Source organism: Hermetia illucens, chromosome 1, assembly GCF_905115235.1.
Source record: "Hermetia illucens chromosome 1, iHerIll2.2.curated.20191125, whole genome shotgun sequence".
In the NCBI taxonomy this organism is placed as follows: Eukaryota; Metazoa; Arthropoda; class Insecta; order Diptera; family Stratiomyidae; genus Hermetia; species Hermetia illucens.
The window spans coordinates 8645229-8668540 of NC_051849.1; the positions used below are offsets into that span (position 1 = coordinate 8645229).

The 23312-nt window shown below is 45.6% G+C and overlaps 1 protein-coding gene across 1 annotated transcript in view; it reads right to left on the reverse strand.

The window, feature by feature from the left end:
- Positions 1-2606: 2606 nt before the first annotated feature.
- Positions 2607-23312, reverse strand: part of LOC119646359 — a 63367-nt gene continuing 42661 nt past the window's right edge. Inside the window, exon 2 of the mRNA XM_038046796.1 lies at positions 2607-2825. Within this exon, the coding sequence (XP_037902724.1) occupies positions 2607-2825 (219 nt within the window). The remainder of the gene's footprint in view (positions 2826-23312) is intronic.

The following is a 23312-nucleotide window of genomic DNA, read 5'->3' on the forward strand; positions in this document are numbered from 1 at the left end:
CTCGCCGAACTGCCAGCGCTTTATTGGGGAAGAAGGCTCTTGTTTCTAGCCTACAGTCTACGTGCTCTCTAGAAATCCGACATCTTGACTGCCTCACCGAAAAGGTCGATGTGGAGGAGGCCTGTAAGCGGAAATGTTCAAAGTTAGCCAATGCCCGGATGCGATCTAGCGCTACTTGCCGGGGTGCGTCAACCCTACGCTCTCCCTGCTCGTGGAATGTCGGGAACATTGGGGAGTTTGTCGGAGCTCTTGGGGCAGGTAGAGCCGCGCTGAAGGCGTTCCGGGGGTGGTAGCGTCGCAGTTGACGTCGTAAATTCCGTGATGAACCTGATAACGTAAGCGTGTGATGCTTCCATGCCCTGGAGGGGCCCCAGCCATGACAAGCCTTCTATGTACTAATGGGCGGAAGAAATTGGCACAACGTTTACATGTCAACGAGGTGACATTCGCCATAAAGGCGCAGAAGCGATCATCAATACATTGTCACGAAGTGATTGACACACACTCTCGGTGTGCGCCACTCCGGCGCTCTTTCTGTGAATGGGATGTCATGAAGGTGAGCACCGGAAGGTTGGGCTCAACTCTTCGAGCAGGTGGGACTGCGATGGAGGGTACTCCTAGGGTTGACGCGCTGCAGCTGGCATTTTCGAGCAAATCAGTTATGGACCTGATAACGATGGCCTGCGGAATGTCCATGCCCAGGAGCGCATCGAGACGTGGCAAGCCTTGTATGTATTGGTGGACGGCGGAAATTGCAGAGCTTCAGAAGGAGTGTCACCAACTCTCACAAATTCCGTCGCCTGATACAACGTCTAAACGACCGGAGGAGGCATGCCCTTCTTGATAGAGTACTGATCAACCTAAAAGAGACATTGCAGCGCATTAAACAAAAGCAAAGCTTGCGGCTGCCAGGATTTGGTCGACCAGATGAATGGAGGTCTGTTGGGACGCGGTTAGAAACTGGTAATCCGAAAAATGAGGGCTCTGCGGAAACCCTGCTCACTTAAGACCGAGGGGATTGACCTTATATTACGGGCACTATTCCCTGCGAATTCCGTACGGGATGATGACGGCGGCGGGGGGAATGCCGACGACTGCTTACTTTTCACTATAGAAGAGTTGGAAGAGGTAGTGTTTTCTATGAAAACGAGAAGGCGCTAGGAACCGATGGTATCCCAGCTGAGGTATACAAACTGGTGTTCCAAAGTCGGCCAGACCTACTGCTCGGCGCATTCAATGCTTGCCTGAAAGAGGGCATTTTCCCTTATCGTTGGAAGGAGGCAAGGCTTGTGCTGGACAGCAAACGGAGGGGCGACGCTGGGTTGCCGTCCTCATTCTTCCCACTTTGTATGCTTAACACTGCCGATAAAAAGCTCGAAGACCTTATCAGAAGCAGACTCGTTGAAGTGATACGTGCTGCCGGAGGCTTATCTCTACAGCAGTTCGGTTTTAGAGCAGGGAGATCCAAGGTTGATGCTGTCATGCAAGTCGTGGATGCCGATCGTCGAGCAGAGGCACAAAGCCTCCGAGTTCGATGGGTGGTGCTCCACGCAGCGCTTGACGTCAGAAACGCCTTTAATTCCGTAAGATGGAAAGAGATTCTAGGCACACTAGACAATACTTTCCATATGCGAGTATCTACCTCTTACGGATATTGAGGGACTACCGGAGGAACCGCTTCCTGTTCTATGAAGCGCTAGAGGGTCAGAGGAGGATGGAGGTCACGTCAGGTGTAGTGCTGGGATCCATACTAATACCGGACCTCTGGAACGGTTCCTGTGATAGTCTACATAAACTCGCCATTCTCGAAGAGTCGCACCTTGTCAATTGTGAGACGATTTGCCCTCACCACCCGTTGGTGAAAGGAATTCCCTTATTTGAAGGATACGCAAGGCGGTTCCTGGGGTAGCTCGAAGTAATGTTCCAGGCTAGCTCTTTGATGATAGGGAGGTGTTTAGTTGGTAGTTCGACGACGAGACTGTTGCGGAAGTCCAACCCTCTGGGGGCAAATGCATTTACCTACCCTAAAAAATCTTTATCAATAGAATAATATCTCAAAATATTTATGTAGGGGTATATACGGGTACACGAAATTTCCAATTGAAATTCGGCCGGGAGTCGTTCTCTTCTCCATGAAAATCTAAAGCGTTTCCATATAGTGTGAAAAGATTCGCGGGAAAGCGGTGCATTAAAAGATGATGAATGCTCGCCCTTTCCAGGCAGTAAATGGTAATCTAAACGTGAAATTCTCTAATCTGCCGAGCACGAACCGATATTATTGCTTCATTATAAGGTTGTAGAACACGAAACGTTGTAAATGATTTCCGATATTACAACGAGGAGCTTTATTGATGAAGTCCGTATCCATGGTGCAATGTTCACGAACCGAAAATGCTATTCTGGCAAATACTTGTATCAATGATGGATACAAATGCGTTAGTTTGCAAAGGGCCAAAAAGGAGGCATGGGGCCTGTTCGTATATCACGAACCAGAATCAGCAATTTCGAATTTCCCTTTGCCATTTTTGCTTGGAGCAGTTTCTTCGCCATTACCCGCCACAAACCGATAACTTTTGATTTAGTGCTTGGCGGTTATTATTTATAACTTATTTATTCGATGTTTCGTTATTGCCGTTATTGTTGTTTGCATTACTATAGCTATCGTTACGTTGTGGTAGATACAACTGCTTTTTGTTAAAGCCATTACTGTCGGGATAATTTTGTTTGCCATTGCGATTATAGGTCTGATTCGGGGCCGAAACTCCTTGCAGTTGGGCCCGGGAAGTGAGGAGCCCCCTTCCATTCTTCACATACTTATCCAGCGCCTAATTTATGAGTTTGTGATTCAATCGATATTTTTTATTATTATGATGATTATTACAACGATTATGTTTAAGAAGAGCCTGCTATTGGGCCGTGGATGTTAATGTTTTCTTGGATATTTTATTATGCCATTCGTGGTTTTATATTAGGGAGTTGGCAGATAGGTTTACGGAATGATTTTGTAAGAACCATGGTATTTATATGGTTGATGGTAAGCAGGACTGTAGTAGAGAAAAATATGGGAGTAATTCAACCTGTGAAAAAAGTCACTTGAAGAAGTCGACCACAACCGCTTAAGAATCTAAAGCTTATTTCACATGTGAGTATAAAATGGGTAGAGGTTGAACTTTCAACCCCACCATTGGAGGAGATGAAGGTCCTGCGGGTTTGATGTGAGTACCTGCGTGTAGACATAATTCCATGGTCCTCTTCGTACATGGATTGATTTGGAGACCACAATTAGAGCTCTGCCATGACTGACACAGTGGTACTAGTTTATACTGAGTCCAGGCTCGGGATTCATACCAGTGGAAGCAAGACCTATCTAACACCTCTGGCACAACTAAGGCGTACGGTACCCGAGTTGTGCAGTGCAATTCCAAGCTTGAGGTCACAAGTAGTTCTGCCTGCGATGTAGGCATAAACACAACCACCACTAAATTCCTACAAGGAGCGAACCGCAAATAACCGTGTCAAGAGCACATCCTCCAGGAATTCTCCTGGGGCATATCCTCTCAGAGGGCTGTCCCGGTTCCCATAGTACCATATAACCTCTGAGTTTCTTGCAGAACCGGATCTGATTGCCCTCCTCGAGTACGAAGGAACGGTGCTCAACAACGGGTTGACTAGCTCGCAGCGGAGAATCGCAAAGAAACCTCCCCACCATTCAAATACCGCACTGCGTATAATATAACACGCGTAAGGCAACACTAGCACAAAACACAAAACGACGGCTGTCCACTATGGCCACTAAGGCCATTCGCCCATCATACTGCCGGTGAAACAGCGTGGGGGAACTCCATCTCTCGACGGAAGGGAGCACGCGCGTATTCATTAGTGCATCGATTACTGCATTCACCATGTGAACCCCCATGTCGTTCAGATTGCGGATGTCACAAGCAGGTTGGATAGACACAGTGGACATGAAACCAGCCCTTTGACCCTGCCCCACACAGAACTGGGGACAAGGATTCGCAAGAAGACAAATTAATTCAAGCTACCATGTCCCGTCAGGAGGAAATTTATCTCAAGCCCGAACTCCACGACGAAACTTCTTCTGGTAGACACATTTTTGCCGTAGTCTATGTGACCCGACCTATCTCACATTCGTTCCATCTAAGCTGCCACTTAGATGTTATACTCCCATTTAGCAACCTTTTGACCGCAAGCAGTCCTAGACCCTTCACCTGATCCACACTTAATAAATTTGTTTACAGCAAAGATACGCCCCTCCCGATCCTGTAGGGGGTGGCATGTCGGACTATCTCCAGATCAAGAGGAGGAACACCCTATAAGGCTTGCATGGCGTTGGTTGAAACTGGACGACATACAGACCTTTCTTATGCCGTCATCGCAAAGTCATACAATATAGGGGACCCGTACATAGAACATGCATGTAAGACTCCCACATATATGGATCTAGCAGCTCTCCTGTTTATATGCTATTCGCACCTCATCACACGAGTCAACATAGACACCAATTTAGTGAAACGTGCCTTGCGTTCACGCAGGTGCGGTAGCGTAGGCAGCACATTCAGCTACGGAAGAAGGTTCACCCAGCAGTTCATCCATCATCAGGTTCCATATAAATGGGCTTGTGATAGATCCCTGTGGGAAGCCGCGCTCTACATTCATCCACACACGTTCGTTGACACCTTGGGCGAACGGTTTCCAACGATGGAAGTGGCTCTTCCTCAGAACTAATTCCTGGCAGCCACACTAACAAAGTTTCCACAACACTCACGACCATCTTAGGTAACCAAATGCGGCTCTGAAATCCACAAACATTCCAAAGATGTACTTGCTATGACAGCGGACAAAAAAGTTCTTCACATACATTAAGGCGTCGTCGGCGGATCTGACAGTACGGAAGCCATACTGCCTGCCAGGCACCAGATGGGATGTTTTCGCCACTAGTCGCTTTACCATAATCCTCTCCAGGACTTTGTCAAGAGCCGGCAGAAGAGATATGGCCCGGCACGACCGAGGATCCTTTTCTAGTGATTTCAGGAGCATAACCACCCTGCCAGTCTTCCAGAATGAAGGGAAATAAGCCTCCCGTAAGCAACATTCAAACAGATACTGAACATGAGATGGGATGGCCCGCCACATGGTTTTGCACATCTCGCTAGTCATCCCATCCCACTTTCGAGACCTGAGCCCCGCCCTGCGCTCTACGATCTGACAACACCTCAGGGGAGCAATTTCTTCCCCTCCTTCATCTTTATAAGACGAAACACCTGGCATATAGGCGAGCGTAAGTTGGTCAACATTAATATCAGGATTGACAAAACCTAGGCGGCGCGCCCTTTGGAATCTTTTTCTCAGGCGACGGACTTCCCTCCGCTTAATGCGAACAGCGTTCGTCCACCATGTTCGGGCTTCGTAAGCATGTCATCATTGACGCTACACATCCATTCATTCAACAGTTCAACTTTTTCATCCGTAGATAAGAGTACAAACTCAGTGATGGGAGAGCGGCCGGCTAACTCCTTCATCCAAGCAACATATTCCAAGCAGTCAATAGGAGTATGACCACTCATATTGCATCCATCTAACAATCTCCATGATTGGACAAATGTCTTTGGTGCAAGATTCACATAAGTTACATCAATATCATTGATGCCTCTGGAGCTCTTAAACGTAGAAACATTTGACGAAACATTTAAACAGAACAAATCGTGCTTTAACAACGTTTCGGAAAATACCTTTCCCTTATGTGTAGCACAGTGGCATGATGTGGTTTGGGCAATCTTGCTGTACCACATAGGGAAGACCGCATTCGCATCCACACCCAGGACGAATGAACATTGGAGGGGATGAGGAGTTTATGGAAGGAGAGGTTGAGGTTTCCGTAGAAAACTTGAAACGGTACCACATCCCCCTCTCGTCATACCCCCTTAAAAAATACGGCCTCTCAAATGGAGTCTCTTAAAATTATTATAGTAAAATTTTAATTTTCAACACCACCCCGTCAAGGGGCTAGGATAGAGAGGGTATCCAATAGGAAGAGAAAGGTCCTTGTTTCTAACCCAGTTAAAACAAGTCGGCAAACCGGAAGCTGGATGCTTCAGGTATGAAAGGTTTTGTGTATTTCTTGTATAAAGACAGTTGAGTGTACAAGCTTTGGAATGCTGCAGATTAATTTCACTAACTCTAATTGTTGTAGATACAAGTGTAGTCTAATATGGAAACTACCGCTTACTGAAAAGTCTGCTGCGTTCCGCGTGGGGTTACCAGCTTGTCCTCACCTTCGGGCGAAAGTTCCGCTTTCTTGCATCCCATTTCTCTGGACATCGCCACACTTGGTGGTGTAGCAACGCCCCGATCCTCATTTCTAAGAAACTTCGCCTTTTTTGGCAGTGCCTTCCATTGTCGTCGGCTGCGAGCTCTTCCAGGTTCACGGTGTCCAGGCTGCATGGACCTGGTTCCACATACTGGAATTAGATCAGTTGTGTCCACAACACCAGTTTCCCTTTCTTCGGTTTCTTTCTGGTAGAGGCGGATGAGAATGTTTTGACAGGCAAGCCTGCAGTCCCTTCTCCTTTGCGGCTGAAGTTTCCTTTTGCCGAGCTTCCTCTCCCGTTTTTCGGAAGAGTTAAGCAACAGTGTCACCGACACGTCAGCCGTAGTCAGGTTTTCATTTCCTCTCATTAAGGGAGTTGCTGTACTATCTTTTCTGGCTGTCCGACCCCGTAGACACCGAGTACAATTTTTCTGTGGTGTAGCATGAATCTGGTGAGGTCTCCAAAATCCATGCCTCGGCCACGACTTGATTTCTCCAAGTCGCGGGTGGATTCGAAATCTGTGATTTCTTATCATTTGGAGAGGCTCTCGTTTCCTTATTAATGTATTTGTGGACATCGCGACAGTTCAGGGTACAGAGAATAAAATAGGGTCGATTATTGGAAATAATTCGTATGGTTTTGAGTGTTGGCCGACTATAGTCCAAGCTGTTGCGTTGGGCAAGTGGTGTAACTCGTTATGACCACTTCCGAATGAAGATATCCGTGATTGATCTGGGGTTGTACCGATCGTAGGGCCAAATGTTGCAGCCAATCAAGACGAGCCCCCTCCCCCCCTCTAACTTTTGTATAGGACAAAGGATAAAGAAGAAGAAGAATTCGTATAGAAGCTTCTTTTCGCACAGTTCTTAGAGAGAATGACTTGAACAACACAGTGAAACTATTGGCCGCCCTCGGTTGAGGGTTAAGTTAAGGAGTGGCGAGATCTCTAAAGATTCTGTGTTTGAGTTGTACCAATTTTCGTTGTCGGAAGTAGACGAAGGATTCGTTCCGTGAAGACTGCCTCCCTTTGCAGAATCGAACGCGTTTTTGATGACAAGAATCACTTTTTTAAAAGACTTTCCTGGTTAGAACGAAAACTACGTTAGTCCCATCAACCAGAAAACAAACTGCCGAATTGATAAATAATCGCCTCCATCATCAATAATTGGGGACTGATACGACTATAGATTGTTACTTTGTCTGGCTTCATGTCACCATAAACTTCACAATTTAAACTCCGCGCGGAAGAGATTTTAGGTAGGCTATGCTGTTCTACTTGATAATTTTAGTGCCTTGCTAGAAATTGTCTACGGGCGGCCAAATGTGTGTGAGGTCGGGCTGGGAGTATGCTCATAAAACCGATGAGACTTTGTTTTCCTGTGTTAGGGGCCAGTGCATTTGGCGGGGGGATGAGCCGACGCAATAGCCCAGGGATTGTCCTTCCAGTCCTGGAGAAGGTGCTGCCAAAGTTGAGCAGCATACGCAAAGGGCTTTGCGACCAATTTGAAGCTTGGTTTTAAGTATGCGAACTCTGAATATCTTGGGAAGGTTCAGTTTCAAATTAGACTCTTACCCCGTCGTCGAGCTGGGTGTAGCGAATACCGGCCAGAATACTACTAATCTGCAACTGTTGATATCGGGGGTCGGGTTGAACAAAAAAAAAAAGCGGAGCAGAGTGTACAAAGGCTCGGACGCTAAGCAAATCCTGCAAACACTAAACTGGAAAACCCTTTAGCGACGTAGCCAGGGGTCCCTTACTTGTGGCGCTGGCGGATGGCAATTTTGGTAGCGGCAAACTTGCACCAGAGGTGTGGGCCGGTGGTGAGGCCAGGCTCCAGAAGAAGATCATAGAACATCTTCTGTACGCCGAAGGCAAACACACGAGATTCATCGCCCGCTCCGATTCCTCTCAGGCTGCCGGTGGGTACCACGTTATAGCATGCGAGGACCAATTCTCGAGGGACTTTTTCGGTTCGTGCGTTGCTAGGAGTAGCATCTGGTTGTCGAAGATTTGCATACATAAGGACAAGCTCGTCGAATGCCAGCGCCTTCAAAACGCCAGGATTTCCATGCACGACTAGGTAGTTATCAAATAGGGGAAACACAAGGCGACTAGCAGACCTTTTCTGCTCCATATAACGGGAGAGTGTCTGGAGGCACTGGAAAAGGCAGACTACAATGAGCGGTTCGAAGTCAGGAACGCAAAGGTGAAAGTGTTCCGTGCTGCGAAACTGGACGACGATATGGATCCAGCCGACGTCGCTAACGAGCTACTGGAGAAGATGAGGATCGACGGTCCGACGGGGACTGACAAATTCCCTGCAGCACTCGAAGTGCGCCCCAGCTAATTTGCTTGTCTTCATCCTAGAGGAAGATTTCGACATCATACTAGCACAGAAGCCCTGGTTCGGAGGTGACCGAACAATCAAAGGGCTCCTAAGCAAATATTATAATTTATTCCCCAACATAAGAGACGCTGATCAAGGCAGAGCATGTATTCCCGCGAGGAAGAGTCTATACGCTTTTCTGGGTTCAGTCCTGAGTTTTTCAGCAGCTCGGAAGTCAGCAAAAAAGGTGAGTCATTCTTTGATTTTTTTATTAATCCAAATCTAACGTGTGTAACATGGGCAATACACTAGCGCTTCATTTTTCCAGCTCGAGGGGGTACCCAAACCTTTCAGAGACTTCATGACTATCGACTTGAGGAAGTTTGGTCAAGTTAACAACAACAAACGCTCCAGGGCATAAATTGATAAGATTGGCACGACATACGAACTGGAGTCAAAGGTCAGAGCTCTGGAAAAGGCATTCGAAAACGTCTGCTAAATGCAGCAAGAAGACATTTCCACCGTGGTGGAATGAAGACCTGTCCAGCCTCCGGAAGCTGACTAGAGAGATCTTAAACATCTGCTATAGGCACAAATCTTGGCAACCATACAAGGACGGACTGAAGAAATAGCCATAAGTCCGTGAAGGATTTCCAATCAATCAGCCTCACCTCTTTCGTGTTGAAGATCTTAGATCGCATCCTGGACATCCATTTAAGGACGATTAGGGAGAGAACGCCTTTCTCTAAGTCCCAGCTTTCAACAGAGAGCATTCAACATTGAGCCAGACAATGGATCGCGTGCCAGAAGTGTAAGATCAACAAGCATGTAAAAAAGAAGTAGGCGTATTTCCTTGGTCAACCAAGCGTTTTCACACCACCCATCTCGACATCATTGGCCCTTTGCGAGACAAGTTTTTCCTCATAATCATGAGAGGCCGCTGCAGCCATCATATGAGGGCCCCTTTGAAGTTCTGGAGCGAAGGGAGCACTTTTTCAAGCTCGACTTCTGGGTGGGCCCAAATGGGTCTCCTTGCTGAGATTGAAACCTTTCGCCGAAGCGGTGGACGCTCCAAAAAAACGTTCGCGAAGCATCAAGTTCGCCCGGTACCACTATTGGCGGAATCACGTCCTGGGTTCCTTGGCTGAACCCGTGCGGTGTGCATAGAATCAAAGTCTCTAGCGGGGGTTGAAAAATCATTAGAATATTTCAGAAGTTTTGAATGGAAATAAAAAAGATACATCAAGGTTTAATTTGCAAAATGGAGTTTTTGATTTTTGTCCAGATTTTAGGAGAAGGTCGAATGCAGTACGGTTTTATGAAGAAATTTTTAGAAGTTGGGACTTTAAGTAACTTTGATTGCGCATTTAAAATCTAAGATATCATATTACAACCCGATTCCCCTCTACTTCTATTTCTTGTTCAACCACGCTTAATCTAGATATGAGTATCAAAAGTATTCTCCATGGATTCATGATAAATGAACGAGGCATGTTTCAGGTATCGTAAAACTTATAATTAAGCAATTTTTTAAGGTTGGTCGAGATACCGAGGGCCTTATTTATTATGAACATGATGAATTTCCCTGTTCGATGTAATACTCCAAAGAATTGTATGTGTTCGTGATATGAAGAAATTCACCGCATTATGACAATGGGCTCGGGATAATAAATTGTTGATGAAAAGTGAGAAATTGGGCCTGGGCGTATGAAAATGAGTACTGACCCGAGCGCCAATTTTATGATGTCATTTTCGACAGTCCCACTGTAAATAAGATTCCATCTATTATCTTTTTTCTGATCTAATGTTTTATCTAAGGAAGGGGTGTATTTATACTATATTTTGATGGGCTGTATTTATTTATATTTTCTGCAGTGAACACTTGCTCGTTATCGCATAATTTCCATCCAAACAACCTTTTTATTAGATGGCGAAGTCTGATCTGCTGGCAATCAGCCGTTGATTGCTTGCCTGTAACTGCTTCATCAAGGATAAATTTCATTGGCTCTCGGCGTTGGCTTGTATCCCTGAAGAGTTGCATCTGAGAGATACTCGCGTAATTTCCGTGTAATAACGTTTAGAAAAAATTACATAGCCGTTCGCGATCATTAAAGGGACAACAACTACAACGGCTAGCGTAAAACTTGCGATCGTGATGGTCGTTAGCAACGTAATAATCAAAAACGGCTTCAGTGCAGTCGGAAAGGCTGGCGAAATCATGAGGCTGGCAGTCAGGTATTGAAGTGCTACATAAACTCGCCATGTTGTCTGCACAAGAATTACTTTTATCGTTGAAATGCGCAAAAATGAAATGATGGCGGCAGATTAACAACTTCATTGACTTTGGGATAAGAGATCAAGGGCAAAACGATCTCGTCGCTTATGGAAGGTACAATTTAATGAAGCATCATCAAGGCACCGGTTGGAGTGCAACCCGATGTTAAGAGCAATCCTATAGGCTCTTGATATGATGGTTTGTAGCCTTCTTGTACATCCTTAAGGCAGCGAAGATGGTGTTATTACCAATAAGATGGACGAGGATTGTACACAGAACACTGGATGCATGGAGTAGACTACGTTAGTCCGGCCGTAGGTATACCTGTATTTATCTGAAACCAAACGTTTTATGCCTCAAAGTTGCATGCTCCAACTGATGGCAGTCATTAGGAAAGCAATAGGCCATGACCAGCTACATATTCGCCAGTTACACCTCATTATAACTTCGCTGGAAAAGAAATCTTATAGCAGATTTTGCTGGGAAGGATAATAGTTAAATTTGATTTTAGATATTCTTTGTGTGGAGTTGCCAAATCTCCCATCAGGCGCGTCCCTTCGTGCGGATAAGGGAATGCTCGGTGAATGTGTCATGGCCATGCACATGCACGCATCCGGAGATGCGGGGGGAGTGAGCAAGCGGGCTCCCGGCCGTCGATATCCAACGACCGCAGTGCCTCAGTAGTGGGAACCTTTCCTACTGTGGCATCTAATGTTACAAGCGTACGGGAGGAACTTGAACTGGCTCCAGTGACGGACCCGTTCAGAAGGAGCTCGATTTTTGGCAGATTCCCTCCCACACGGGCACAAGCCCCCACGATCGCTACCCCCAGTGGGAAGCATATAGCGGGAGTCTTCGATGAGGAAGAATCACTGACGCCGACTCACCCGAGCGATGTTTTGGGCAATGATCAGTCTGGAGCTGCCTTTACTGCCCTCGGTAAAAAGATGATGGAGCTGTGTGAGTTTATAAAGGAGCGCAGGAACATCGCCAAAATATAAGGGCCATGATAAGAGGCATCCCTTTGACGTACGGCAAGGCCCAGGATGAACGAGTAGTGAAGTCGCCGATTGGAGAAGTGAACCAGGCAACTCAAGTAACGCCGGTTCAAAACACAAAAGGGGAGAAACCGGGGAAGAGGCTGCGCGAGAAGCTGAATGACTCAACAGGCCAACAAACCCTGAAAAGAAAAAATGACTCAACTCCCAAAAAGGCGGAGTTCATGAAAAGTACGTCTGAAGTTGCCAGTGAAAATATTGCAGTGGCTACCTCGAGAAAAGGGATCGAACCTTCAAAGGCGGATGCGGAAGCTTAGAGGAAGGTAGAACCGCGGAAAAGAAATGATCGGAGGAAGATAAGACCGGAGGTGATTTTCATTTCCAAACGAGGCGAAGGGTCATACGCCGACATTCTCAGGAAAGTGAAGGCAGACCCCGAACTCACCAATTTGGGAGACAACGTCAGCCGCATTAGACGGTCCCAGAAGGGAGATCTTATGTTGGAGCTTAAGAAATCCAAGGATGTAACCGCGGAAAAATTCTTAAGCCAAATCGGGAAGACTTTAGGGCAGGAAGCCGACATAAGAGCTAGCAGGCCGGAGATCACTATAATTTGCAAAGATATAGATGAAATCACGACGAAGGAGGAGGTTCGCGGAGCGTTGGAGAAACAGTTCGATCTTGCCGGACTACAAGAGTCAGTGGTGAAAATGCTAAGGAAAGCCTATGGGGGAACACAAACCGCTATCATCAGCCTACCAGTGGAGAACGCATTCAAACTGTTAGCAGCAGGGAGAGTGAGAATAGGCTGGGTTATGTGTCACCTTAGGGAACAGGTGGCGTTAAAACGGAGCACCGCCCCCCCCCCACCCACATCTACAGCTGCTATGCTCCACCCAGCGCTACACTCGTCGAGTATGAGCGGATGCTTGACGCTCTTGTTTTGGATGCAAGAGGACGTTGCCCGATCATAATAGCAGGCGATTTCAATGCGTGGGCTCTTGAATGGGGCGGCCGGATAACTAATGTGCGGGGACGTGTTCTCCTCGAAGCATTCGCGGAGCTGGACGTGGTACTGGCGAATGTTGGGTCTTCGTACACTTTCCGGGGAAGGGGCCTGGGGTCTATAGTGGACCTGACATACGTGAGTGCCACTCTAGGCAGTAGAATCGCTTGGCATGTAAGTGAGGACTATACTCACAGCGACCTTCAGGCAATCTGCATAGAGATCAAGGGCGGATCGAGCTCGAAAAAGAGTTTTCGCAGAATGCCGGGTGGTATGCTTGGCTGGACAGTGAAAGCTTTCGAGGGGGACACGTTTTCCGCGGTGCTCAAATCCGACATATCCCTGAATGGTACGGCTGGAGAGAAAGCTACCTAGATCACTCGATGGGTGACGGAAGCATGCGATGCTATTATGCCCAGAAGACGATTGCTCCCCAGTAGGCAACCCAACTACTGGTGGAACAACGAAATCGCAAGTTTGCGAGGGGCATGCTTTCGGGCAAGGAGGCTTTGCCAGATGCTCAGAAGAAAACCCGGTGGCGACGGTCGAGAGGAGGCACACAAGCAATTGCGTGACCGTCTAAAGGAAGCCATTCGGAGGAGCAAAAAGAACTGCTTCAAACAGCTGTGCGACCATGCCGACATAAACCCTTGGGGTGAGGCTTACAGAGTGGTGATGAAAAGGTTGCGAAAATCACCCCAGGTGATCTGTCCGCGCCTCCTGAAATAGATTGTTACCGCTCTGTTCCCTCACCACGAAAATAGGGGAAGGCAAATTTTTGTCCAGTTAAATGACGGCATAATACCGCCTATAACTTTGGAGGAGCGGCGGGAAATATGTAGTAGGTTCGGTGACAACAAGGCCCCAGGTTTGGATGGCATCCCCAACAGAGCGTTGAAACTGGCAGTGAAGACTAGGCCCGACATTTTCGCCAACACCTTCGAGGCGTGCCTAAAAGAAGGAATATTCCCTGCCCAGTGGAAAAAGCAAAAGTTGGTGTTGCTTCCGAAGCATGGCAAACCACCTGGAAACCCAGCGTCGTATCGTCCTATCTGCCTGTTGGATACAATGGGGAAGATGATGGAAAGAGTCATCTACAACAGACTCCTGCCCATCGTCGAAGCCAGCAATGGTTTGTCGGAACGCCAGTTTGGTTTCCGACGCGCCCACTCTACGGTGGACGCAATTAACATGGTGGTAAACCTGGCAAAAGGTGGACTGATTTCTGGCGGCTGCTGTGCCGTGGTGGCGTTGGATGTCAAAAACCCATTCAACTCGACCAACTGGAATAGAATTAAAGGGGCGTTGGCTGGCATAGGTGTCCCCGGATACTTAGCGAATTTGGTGGAAAACTACCTCTCAGAGAGGATTCTCTGGTACGGGACGAATGAGGGCCCCAAAGAGTACATTGTCACAGCCGGGGTACCACAGGGATCGGTACTTGGTCCACTGTTGTGTAATATCATGTATAATAGGGTGCTTGCTTTTCCCGTCCCAGAGGGTACTACGATTGTCGGCTTTGCTGATGACCTAGCTGTGGTTGTTGCAGCAAAACACCTAGAAGATGTGGAGGTTTACGCAACGGAAACAATGAGAGCGGTAAAGTCCTGGCTAGAAAAGGCCGGGCTGACCTTGGCGGACGCGAAAACGGAAGCGGTCTTAATAACGAAACGCAGGAAAAATAACGCTGTGAAAGTGGAGATCGGTGGACATACGGTCGTATCAAAGCCGGCTATTAAATACCTGGGGGTAATAATTGACACCAAATTGAGTTTTAGGGAACACCTAGAGAATGCATGCCAAAAGGCAGCCAGGGCCACCGCGGCACTTGCGAAAATGTTGCCAAATATTGGTGGACCGAAACATTGTCGGAGGTTGGTGCTAGCCGGAGTGGTGCGCTCCATCCTGCTCTACTCGTCGCCTGTGTGGGCAGAGGCGCTTGCAAACTCTCAGAGACGGAAGCAGGTGAACTCGGTTTACCGGCGGATGGCTTTGAGGGTTTGCAGTGCTTTTAGAACCACATCAGATGAGGCAGTATTGGTGGTGGCAGGCATGATCCCGGTTGACATTCTGGCCAAAGAAATGAGTGTCCTGTACAATGCAAGACGTATGGAGGGGCATGCACAGCGTAGGAATGCGTCAAGGTCAGAGTCGCTTGATCTCTGGCAACGCAGATGGGATGAGTCTGCGAAAGGTCGGTGGACGCACAGGCTCATTCCCAACATTAGGGTGTGGCTTGAGCGAAAACATGGGGAGACCAACTACCACATTACGCAGTTCCTCACGGGACACGATGGTTGCTACAGGCAGTATCTGCACCGCTTTGGGTTGGATGATTCTCCGAACTGTCCCCGATGCGATGGCATACGGGAGGATCCAGAGCATGTGATGTTTCACTGCCCACGATTTGCGATGGAGAGAAGGAGTTTAAACCAGGTGCTGGGCAGGAGCGGGACCCCGGAGAGCTTGGTTACTGAGATGCTGGAGTCCGAGGAGAAGTGGCTTGCGATTGGCTCAGCAATCATTCAAATGCAGGAGGAGTTGCTGAAGGAACAAAGAAGGAGGAAAGCTGCAAATAGGAGACGGATGAGTGCCTAAGAGCAAACCTACCCCGCGAAGTAATACCTCAATGGTGGTCCCGCGGGGCTGGGGCTGGAGAGACCGGGGGTGGTTTTTAGTGGGTGTGAATCCTACACGCGCCCGCTGTAGTTCTGGCGTTGGGGCGGTGGAGCTGCGGCGGACGTGTCTTTCTAAGATTTTCCACCTCCGTGTACGCACAAAAAAAAAAGATATTCAAAGTCTTACTAGTTAGTCACTATCTTTTGCTGGAATTCGAGGGTTGAATTATGAAATGCAAACAAAAAAGAAATGATCCATTTTAGAATTGTCCTATATTGTCCTGTAGAGTACAAATGTACGTGACACATCATTAATTTGTGGAGTTATTGCTATAAAAATGAACTTTCCCATTACCAAGCTCTAACAAATCCCCCAGCTGAACAACATGTAAAATGAAAAACGCTCTTTATCTTTTATTAAGCGGTGAACAGACACCATAAAATGATTTAATTTCAAACCCCAAGGGATATACATTCGCCTTGGGATTTCAATTCTTGTTCATTGTTCGAAATCCATGTTGACATATAAATCAATTGGAAATGAACATTGCAAAGTATAAGGGTTGATAATTTCAGCCACCATTTGTTTAGATTCAAAGTTGCGGACATAAGATTTAGGGTTGCATTCGTTACGGATAGGAAAAAAAGATGCATGCTACTGAACAGATAAACATATTATTTATACGAAAGTATCTCGTGTGAATATGATATAAAATTCACGAGAAGGGACATTGTAACCATGGCCGGGTTGTTCATCTTAATAAACATGCTCTATCTAGCCAGCCCTTTTCCCAAGCGGTTTTATGTTAGGGCCTCCCTAAGATTTATATCCTTGAAGCGTTGTTTAAAAATGGCAGATGACATGGTATTGGGTGTGGCTCGGTACACTATTCCTCATGGAGTGTGCGGATACAGGACGTGATAAAGTCTGGGTTGTTTATTTGGCAGAAACCATCATTTCCGTTATGAGCGAGAATGATCGTATTGGAGGGTTGAAGTTTTCCAAATTAATGCATCACATTCAAAATGTGTGGAGAAAGAATGTAAACAAGGATCGGGTACAGAATCATCCACAAACAATGGCCATAGTTCCATGAGAAAGAAACCTTTTGTATTGCTTAAATTGAAAATTCGTAATGGATAATTTGCACACGATGTTTATTTTGGCCGCTATCAACAAATAGGAAAATATTCCACTGAAGATTTGATGACACGATAGCGAATCTTCCGGAAAATATGCAATAGTTTTCCTTTTAATTTTTCCCAAACACTAGGTACAGGCGACATTTTCTAATTATTTTCATGATAAATCTAGGATCGTTGTAAAAAATGATGACAATATTAACCAATTGAGTCGACTAACTGGGTCATCCATTTAATTTTGTCTTATTTATCTTTTTTTCTGATCTTACAAGAGCATCTTTTAGAAACGTAATTTCTCACTTTTGGAAAATTGTAGACTATCTTCCTTCTGTGTGATCCAATTATGTTTCAGGTTAAGCTGCATAATTTGGCCGCAGTGACTGTTCAAAAATGTCCTCGGACAAGTCAAGAGTGGGCAGAGCCAACTTGCGACGATGTGTTAGCCTACCAGTCCTAGGTCCTACTAGGTAGTATAGGTCCCAGGGCGAAACATGGATTGGTACCTACGACAGAGCATGAAACCTGGGAAACACGTCCTGAACCAACGTTAATAGCTCTACTACCAAACCGATGATCACTGGGAGTTCTTTCTTTATGAAAAACTGCAAACGGAGAAGGATGAAGGCGAGTCTTCCGCCCTTAAAAACGGGACAAATTGTACCAACTGGTCCTCCAGGTTGGGGGTTGGGTAGGGCTGACACCCTTACACGAAAAATCAACGTTACGAAGTCACAGAAGGAGTCTCGGGTAGGATGGACTTTACAACCACGAACCTACCAACGACAACGGAATAAAGATTTGCGCATTTTCTCATGGAACGTGTGCTTCCTGTACAGAGATGGAGCTGACAAGCAGCTAGCCGATATACTGTCCCAATATAGGGCCGATGAAACAGCGTTACAGGAAATACGTTTGACAGGGACCGGTTTCCTGGAGAAGAGCCACTATACCATATATTATAGTGGCCATCCAAGAAACCATGAGGTCGGAGCAGGTTTGTTAGTCAGCCAAAAATTGAAACCTGCTTGAATTGAAGCATAAGCGAATGGCTATGCACTCTGCGCTTGCGAGGCAAACTTTGAAATATAAGCCTCATTAACGTTCACACCCCTACAGAAGAGACTACAGAGTCAGAGAAGGATGCCTTCTAAGAGGCAGTTGAGCAGAACCTCGAAGCCGATACGTTGGCTCCTATAGTTTACATAAGGATACCAATGATAACGGCGTGTGGATTATTCAGTTAGCAGTATCTCACGGAATGGTTGTTGAAAGCCCCTGGTTTGAGCGGAAAATGGTCCACAAATAAACGTGGGCCTCTTCAGACGGGAACCACTTTCAACCAAATTGACCACGAGAACACAGAAAGTACACTAGCACAGAACAGTCTCAACTTGATCTTAGTGTTGAGATAACTGCAATTCCAGGTTAATGCGTCGGGCGACATCTAGTTTGGTCTCGTCGTCGGCAGAAACCACCCTTCCTAGATATACAAATTGATAGACGCTTTCGATGCTCTGCCCATTAATGCAGATAGGGAGTTGGCCCCCGTCAAACTGAGAGCCTTTTTTTTGTTGGTGTTTATCTGTCCAACTTTTCTTGGCTCTCTTTCCAAATCCAGAACCAGCTGTGATATGAAAGAAGAAGTAAAACTGTTGTAATTACAACTCATCAAACAAATAAAGGTATTCGGTCAAATGTAATTCCTGTAAATCGTATATTAATTACTGTTATAATAAAATTCACAGCTCCTAAAATTGACGAAATTCCCGCAGTGCTAACAAGTCTGCTCTTCAGTGGGTTTATCCCGCAAGTGGTTCCCGAAATATCGGAATTTGCAAGACCAATAAATAACGCTAGCAAATAGAAAAAGTAAGTTTTAATCATTTCAGATGTCATCAGCGTAGTCAAGGTGTTTGTGGAAAGTTTGAATTTCTCGATGTCTTCCGGACAGGGCAACATGAAGAACGTCACCGATATTAAGAACAAATATGATAATATCGGTGACAGGATGCAAACCTGGCGAACTCTGCTTTGAACCTCTAAATCGTCCGAGATTTTACCTCGTTGCAGCACGTGACATTTTGCGGCATCATATGTCGCTCTGATAATAGCTATGACCTTTTCTGGGGTGGCCCTCCTTCGTAGAATACCCCAAATATACTCCCAGTTCCTGTTATCGAGAGCTTTCTCGAAAGCAGGTGCGGCGAAGATCTAAATTCCGCAAAATGTTCCAAAATGATCCGTAGTGTGTTGATGTAGATATCCGTAACCGATTACATTCTCAATCGATGTCTGTCTGAAGGAGAGGTGCTGAGTGGGGACTAGGTAGCAGACGGACTAGCGCTTGATAGCCAGGAAACCACTGTCGTCGAACTGAACGTAGCGAGTACCAGCTATAGTATCCCTGCCCTAAACGTAGACCGAAAAAATGTCAGCTTTTGGAAGCGTACGAAGAAGCGGAAGTCTGTTAGAATCCTGTTCAAGAACCAGTATCAGAAGGTCATCCATATTTTGAATAAGATTGTGAATAATAAAGTGGCCGGTGCAGATAACGAGCGCTAAATAGCAGGCGATTGCTGAAGAATATAATAATAAATTCTTGGAAACACAGCAAAGAGCGAAACTTGCCGTCTTCAAATGCACTCTATGTTATGATGAGGTCGATCAGGAGGGTGAAAGGAGTATAGTTTACTATGGCTCGGATACCAAGCATCTTTTGTAGAGAGCAAAGCAGTAACATTCGGATGACGAAGACCGCGAAGTTCTTCAGCTATGTGTTCAGAAGCCACTTACATTTGGCATTGACGGATATGATTCCGCTAGAAAGCCGATGTTGTGGCCAGATGGTCATTTGGCTCTTCGAATCCTGTGGGGAGGGGTGGACTTGTTAAGATCAACGATGCTTGAAAGACGTGAAACTCAAGATCATCCCATGCATCAAGACTCTAACATTGGGCTTTTGTGAAGGCAGAATCCCTTTGAAACTCGCGTGTCCGTCAATATACCGCAAAAGAACTCGTTGGGGAACGAAAACCTTTCTGCAACATATTCTATAGATATAAATTCCGCCTGCCGTATAAGAAGAAATGTTTAAGGTAGCCTTCACTAGGTTCTTCTTTTATAAGACCATCCCTTCTAGATTAAAGGATCCCCGTTGTTCGAGGATATCAAATCAGTAATCTTCGAGGATGTGATGTCCTGACAGCTCAGCAGTTGGACCACTAGGCTATCGAACGGAAGGCCGCGGTTTAAATCTCATTGGTGGCAGTGGGATTTGTATCGTGACTTGACGTCGGATTGCAGTCGACTCAGCTATGAATGAGTATCTGAATCAAATCAGTGTAATAATTACAGTGAGCGCAATGCTGATCATATTGCCTCCCACGGTCTTGAATGAAGTGCTCTAACACACTTCAAGGTCCTGATCTATTTGAATTGTTGCTTCAACGATCGTTATTACAATTTTCGAGGGCAAAGTCAATTGGGTTATAAATAGCTCTTCGGGTTCAGAGATGCGAGATACATCAGTGGAGGTACTGACCATATTGAAGATCTGTCCATGGTTCGAGCATGATCCGAGTCCTAAGCTTGACATAGCCATTTTCGTCGATAGAACTACCGCTATTAAGGCCTTGTACTTATTGGCGACATTTTCTAGGCTTGTGGGCGTTGAACATTCGCGTGTAAAGCGGACATTTTCCTATTGGACACCACGTCGGCTGACTCGACATACCTTAAAAACTGCTTCGTCGAAGTTGCAAAACGAAGGGGCATATTCCCAGTTACTTCCTTTGTGATTACTCAGTTCTAGTTAGAGTCACGCAGCGGAGACTACATAGGTAAACAATACTTCGGGAGCGGCAACAAAATCTCAGTACGGTAGGTGAGCTGCTGTCCGTCGTGAACACATAGCTGATTTTGAAGATTTGGCCCAGATAGGTGCTTTGTCTTTATCTTTCCTACACAAGTCAAGGTTTGAGGAGATGGTGGCATTAACATGACATGTAATCGCGCTAATTGGGCACTTCGGTGGAGCTACTTGTATGAATACCTTCCTAATTACTTACGAATTCCTGTGCGTGGTGGCAGAAAAACGACAACCCTACGGGGAAAATGGAGAAACAATGGATCAACTGAAACTTGCAGGGTTGCAGAAGGTATCAAGGAGCAAACATGCGCAAAAAGTCCAATAATCAGCATATTACAGCAGCAGTCGTAAACCATGTAATCCCACAGAAGCTACTAAAACAGTTACTTCTTTTTAACTAAGTGATCTAGAAACCAATTAAGTTATTGCAGCTAGGATACAGTTTTCAAAGATTTTTTTCAATGGAGACCCTTTTGGAATTGGCACCTGGAGAAGATGACATGAACACCTGACTTTTGAAAGGCGATGGAAGATATGCTCGAACTCCGGGAATATTACCTTACTCTCGTTGTAGATATGCTTCCACCTCCCATTCCTCTAGGTTTTTCTGGGAAATTCATGCTCCTCTTTCATTGTTTTGCGATGGCGAAATCGGTCAAACTTCACCTATCGCCAGAAGAGAAGGCAAAGTGCCTTCTCCTGGGTAGGGTGTTTCGAGTATGTTTCGTTTGTTTGGCGGTTGAGCAAGTTTTTCCACTGGTGACGCCCGGGATACTTCAATAATGTTCATCTATTTCAAGGTTTCTTTTGTTACATACATTCGTTCGAACAGATTGCTGGCGATGACAAAGGATGAAAGTTGCGAAATTCCGCCGGTGTTCATATGGTCACCAAGACCACACCTCTCGATAACATTCCGGAGCAAGGTGTTACACGTTAGGAAGCATCTCTTAAACTGCATGCAGTTGTTCCTAGAAACCATCCTTTCTAGGTTTTCCATATATCGGTAATCTCGGTTGCTGCGAAGCACTCTTCTATTGTGACGTTCTTCATGGTTTCCGTCAGTCAAAATCCGACACTGGATTCGCTTCTTGTATTACTATGCTTTCCAGTGCAACAGTTCCACAAAAGGTAGAAAAGTAATCTCCAGAGTCCGACCATGTCAGTCCGTTTAAGCCCAAATTTTCACCTCACGCTGCCGGAATTCTCGCTGAAAGGCTGAATAGTGAAAGTCGCAGTTCATTAAGGATCTGTGTTTATGGATCCTTGTAATCATCCTAGGTCACTTCACATCAAATATAGAAGAAATCCTCCCTGGATAGTATTATATGAGGGCAATGTTGGCTGGAGACTCTAGTACAATACAAGAAACGTCACAGATATGAAATCAGTAGCTGGAGAGCTGGAAAAAAATAGTCGGCAAACACGAAGTGGACCGTCTACCCTGATTTTTGAAACCAAAACCTGGAGCGAATAATCCACAACTGGAAAAGGTTAGAAATTAAACCCGTAAAAGGGAAAATTGAAGAAAATCGATTCAAATGATATGGCCATATAGTAATGCCTGAAGATCTCTACATGGTCTATGAAGCAGAATGTCGTGCACTGAAGAAGTGAACAAGCTCATCAATATCAATCGGATTTTGAAGAATATTAGACAATTTTATAACACTTAAATTCATATGCTTATCTAGCAAAATATATTTCCCGATAGCTCATCATATTTAAACTCATCCTGAAAGCCGTTCAAATATTCAATATTTATGGTAATCTGCCACAAAGCTGCCAAGTATATGAACGCTAGCTCCACTTTATGCTCTCTTCAGTTGTACTATAATCAGATATCTCACAGGTGCATTATCTAAATCTTCTACTCCACCTGATGTGGGTGTCCGCTTTTAAGATAACCTGTTGCCTTCATCAGTTTATTACAACATGCATTAAGATACTTTGACGCCACTCTTATTGGGCCAGGCTCTGGCTAAGCCATAAAGGTCTCTCCTACTACGAAATGCCATCCTTCAAGCAAAACAGTCAACAGTTCGAATAAATTTTCGATCACATTACATGCCGACCAGAAGGTAAGGGATTATGTTTCAACGATACCTCGTTTCATGTGCCCAGGAGACAGGTTAATGTTCCCGGAAATTGATGTCGTTTTCATCTTAAAATGGTCTCAAATTCCAGATATAGGAAAATCACACCTAGGTCTGGAGAAAACCCATGACAGCAACGACATAAAGGCATCTATTGTTGTCAACCAGTATTTTTTCCGGACAATGGTCAGACTGCAGTGTTGAGGAATCAAAGATCCAACGAATTAGCCGCAGTTAATGCTCCTAGTACATGAATTAGTAGGAGTGAAGTAGCGGACCACAGGGGAATACGGATTTATTTATTGAATAATAATGAAAGGTCTATAATCGTTTTAGTTGGAAGGAAGTTAATGTTTTCAGTGAGGATTATTTGTGGGGACTAAGTTTCATTATCCTTACAGATGATGGGTAGTCTCTAGGAAGGGTTTTATACAGACGAGTCCACGTAAGTACATAGTCATCTTGAAGCACATTTCTCCCCTAAAGTACGAACAAACCACTGAGGTAATTTTTCTCATCTAGAAGGAACTCATACACTTTATAGTCACGCTTATTGACCGAATGGGCAAGGACATAAACACGTTAGGCCATTAAGTGAGGATAAGTATCGGACGGAGAGTAATTGCTCGTGTAGAGTGCATCATATAAATAA